Genomic DNA, 1,932 nt, shown 5'->3' on the forward strand with positions numbered 1-1,932 from the left:
TGAAAAGGATAAGTTGATACTGCATCCCTCAATACAGACAGAATGGTGCCAAATAAGCAAAGGGACTGCCTGAATAAGGGGTTCTAGGGTTAAAAAATAATAAAACGCGCCCCGTCGAAGTATTGGCAGGAGTTGGGTTTGAGTAGTATATTAATACAAATCTACATAAAAACTTTCATACCTACCTACCGCTTCTGTTGATGTGCTGCAAAAGTCTGTACCCCATCCAATTGTAATGTTTCCCTCCGCACAACACTGCTCACGCACAATCTATCTATACAAACCTATTTATAGAACACTGTATATCTACCTACCGTTTCTGTTGATGCGCTGCAAAAGTCTGTACCACATCCGATTGTAATGGTGCCGCCTGCAGCCGTGAGATCAGTCATGAGCCCGCCTATACCAGACACCACCTGGAGGCCTGTCTTAGTGTCGGTCTCACATTTGGCGTACTGATTGTCGTACCGGCAGAATTTGAAGCGTACATGTACATGTGAGACTAAGTACTAGAGAAGGAATCGTATCTCATTATTTTTGTGTCCAATTTTGAAAATAAATGAAAAGAAAAAAAAGTACCTGTCCTGTCACATGCCCGCATCGGGCGACCAAAAATGAAAAGATTAGAAAGCGCACAATAAGACATTCGATGCACTGACTCAGTAGATTCCGACTGCCTGGCATTGTTTGTAACATTCGTGACACAATTGTGGTATCGTATGTCGTACAGGTGATTTAAATCGTGTCATGTCATGACATCTCCAAAGATGTGACTAACTTCTTGTCATGTAATTGTCGTGACAGAATAGTCCTATTGTATATTGTACAGGTGATTTGTATCGTATTATGGCATGACATCTCGCCAAAGATTCGACTAACTTCTTGTCGTACAACTATACGACGGATATTTGTTGATGATCTTTACCGCGGTCACCACGCACAGGTCTGCGGGTTCCCGGTATACTAGATACATATAATTGTCATGCTTTTTATTGACTATCAGAAACATGGAGTACGACACTAGTCGTATTACTCGTGGTGGGATCAGAAATCGTATAATGTTCATAAGACTTGCAATATGTGCGAGACATATGAACTCACCCATACTGAGCTCCAGTCCGATTGATAACAAACCTAATAGCTTATAGGTACACTCACAAACACGTGTGCAGCAAAGAAACAGCTTGTACATAGGTACCCAGGCATACATATACGTCTATATGAGTAACAAACCTAATAGCTTATGGATACACTCACAAACACGTGTACAGCAAAGAAACATCTTGTATATAGGTACCCAGGCATATATGTACGTCTATACGAACAACAAACCTAATAGCTTATGGATACACGCACAAACACGTGTGCAGCAAAGAAACATCTTGTACATAATACGAACAAATACTAGAAAGGAACACTAAAATAAGAAACACAGTCGCAAATGTGTCACTTACGTAAGTGTTAGTATCGGAGTCGTACAGCTCCTCCGATTCGGCATCCTTCCATAGTAGGAAGTCATTTGTGTTTTCCACCACGCAAAAATCCATAATCTTCAAAGAGTGCAGGGTTAAAAAAAAAATTTACAGGTTAGATATGATAACAATTTGTCTATACGTATGGATGTACATATCGATCGAAATAAAAAGTGCAAAAATTGCGGTGGATATAGTTAGAATGGTACAAGATAAAACTCAATATACACACATCAGTCTCCATAATAAGGCATATGTGGTTAATCAAACATGCTTCGCTGGTAAGTCAAACACACACACACACACACATTTATATATATAAATATATATATATATATATATATATATATATGTAGATGTATATATATATAAATATATATATATGTATAAGTATACATATGTATACGTATACATATACATTACGTATACATATACATACACAAATAAATATATATATATA

The 1,932-nt window shown here is 37.7% G+C and overlaps 1 protein-coding gene across 1 annotated transcript; it reads right to left on the minus strand.

Annotated features, from left to right (window-relative positions):
- Window positions 1-314: 314 nt before the first annotated feature.
- On the minus strand, window positions 315-1,547 carry SARC_14293 (hypothetical protein; the record flags this gene model as incomplete). Its single annotated transcript, XM_014291576.1, has 2 exons — window positions 315-455; window positions 1,455-1,547. Coding segments are annotated over 2 exons (234 nt in total), but the record flags the coding sequence as incomplete, so codon positions are not given.
- Window positions 1,548-1,932: the final 385 nt, after the last annotated feature.

Source organism: Sphaeroforma arctica (genome assembly GCF_001186125.1).
Source record: "Sphaeroforma arctica JP610 unplaced genomic scaffold supercont1.4412, whole genome shotgun sequence".
In the NCBI taxonomy this organism is placed as follows: Eukaryota; class Ichthyosporea; order Ichthyophonida; genus Sphaeroforma; species Sphaeroforma arctica.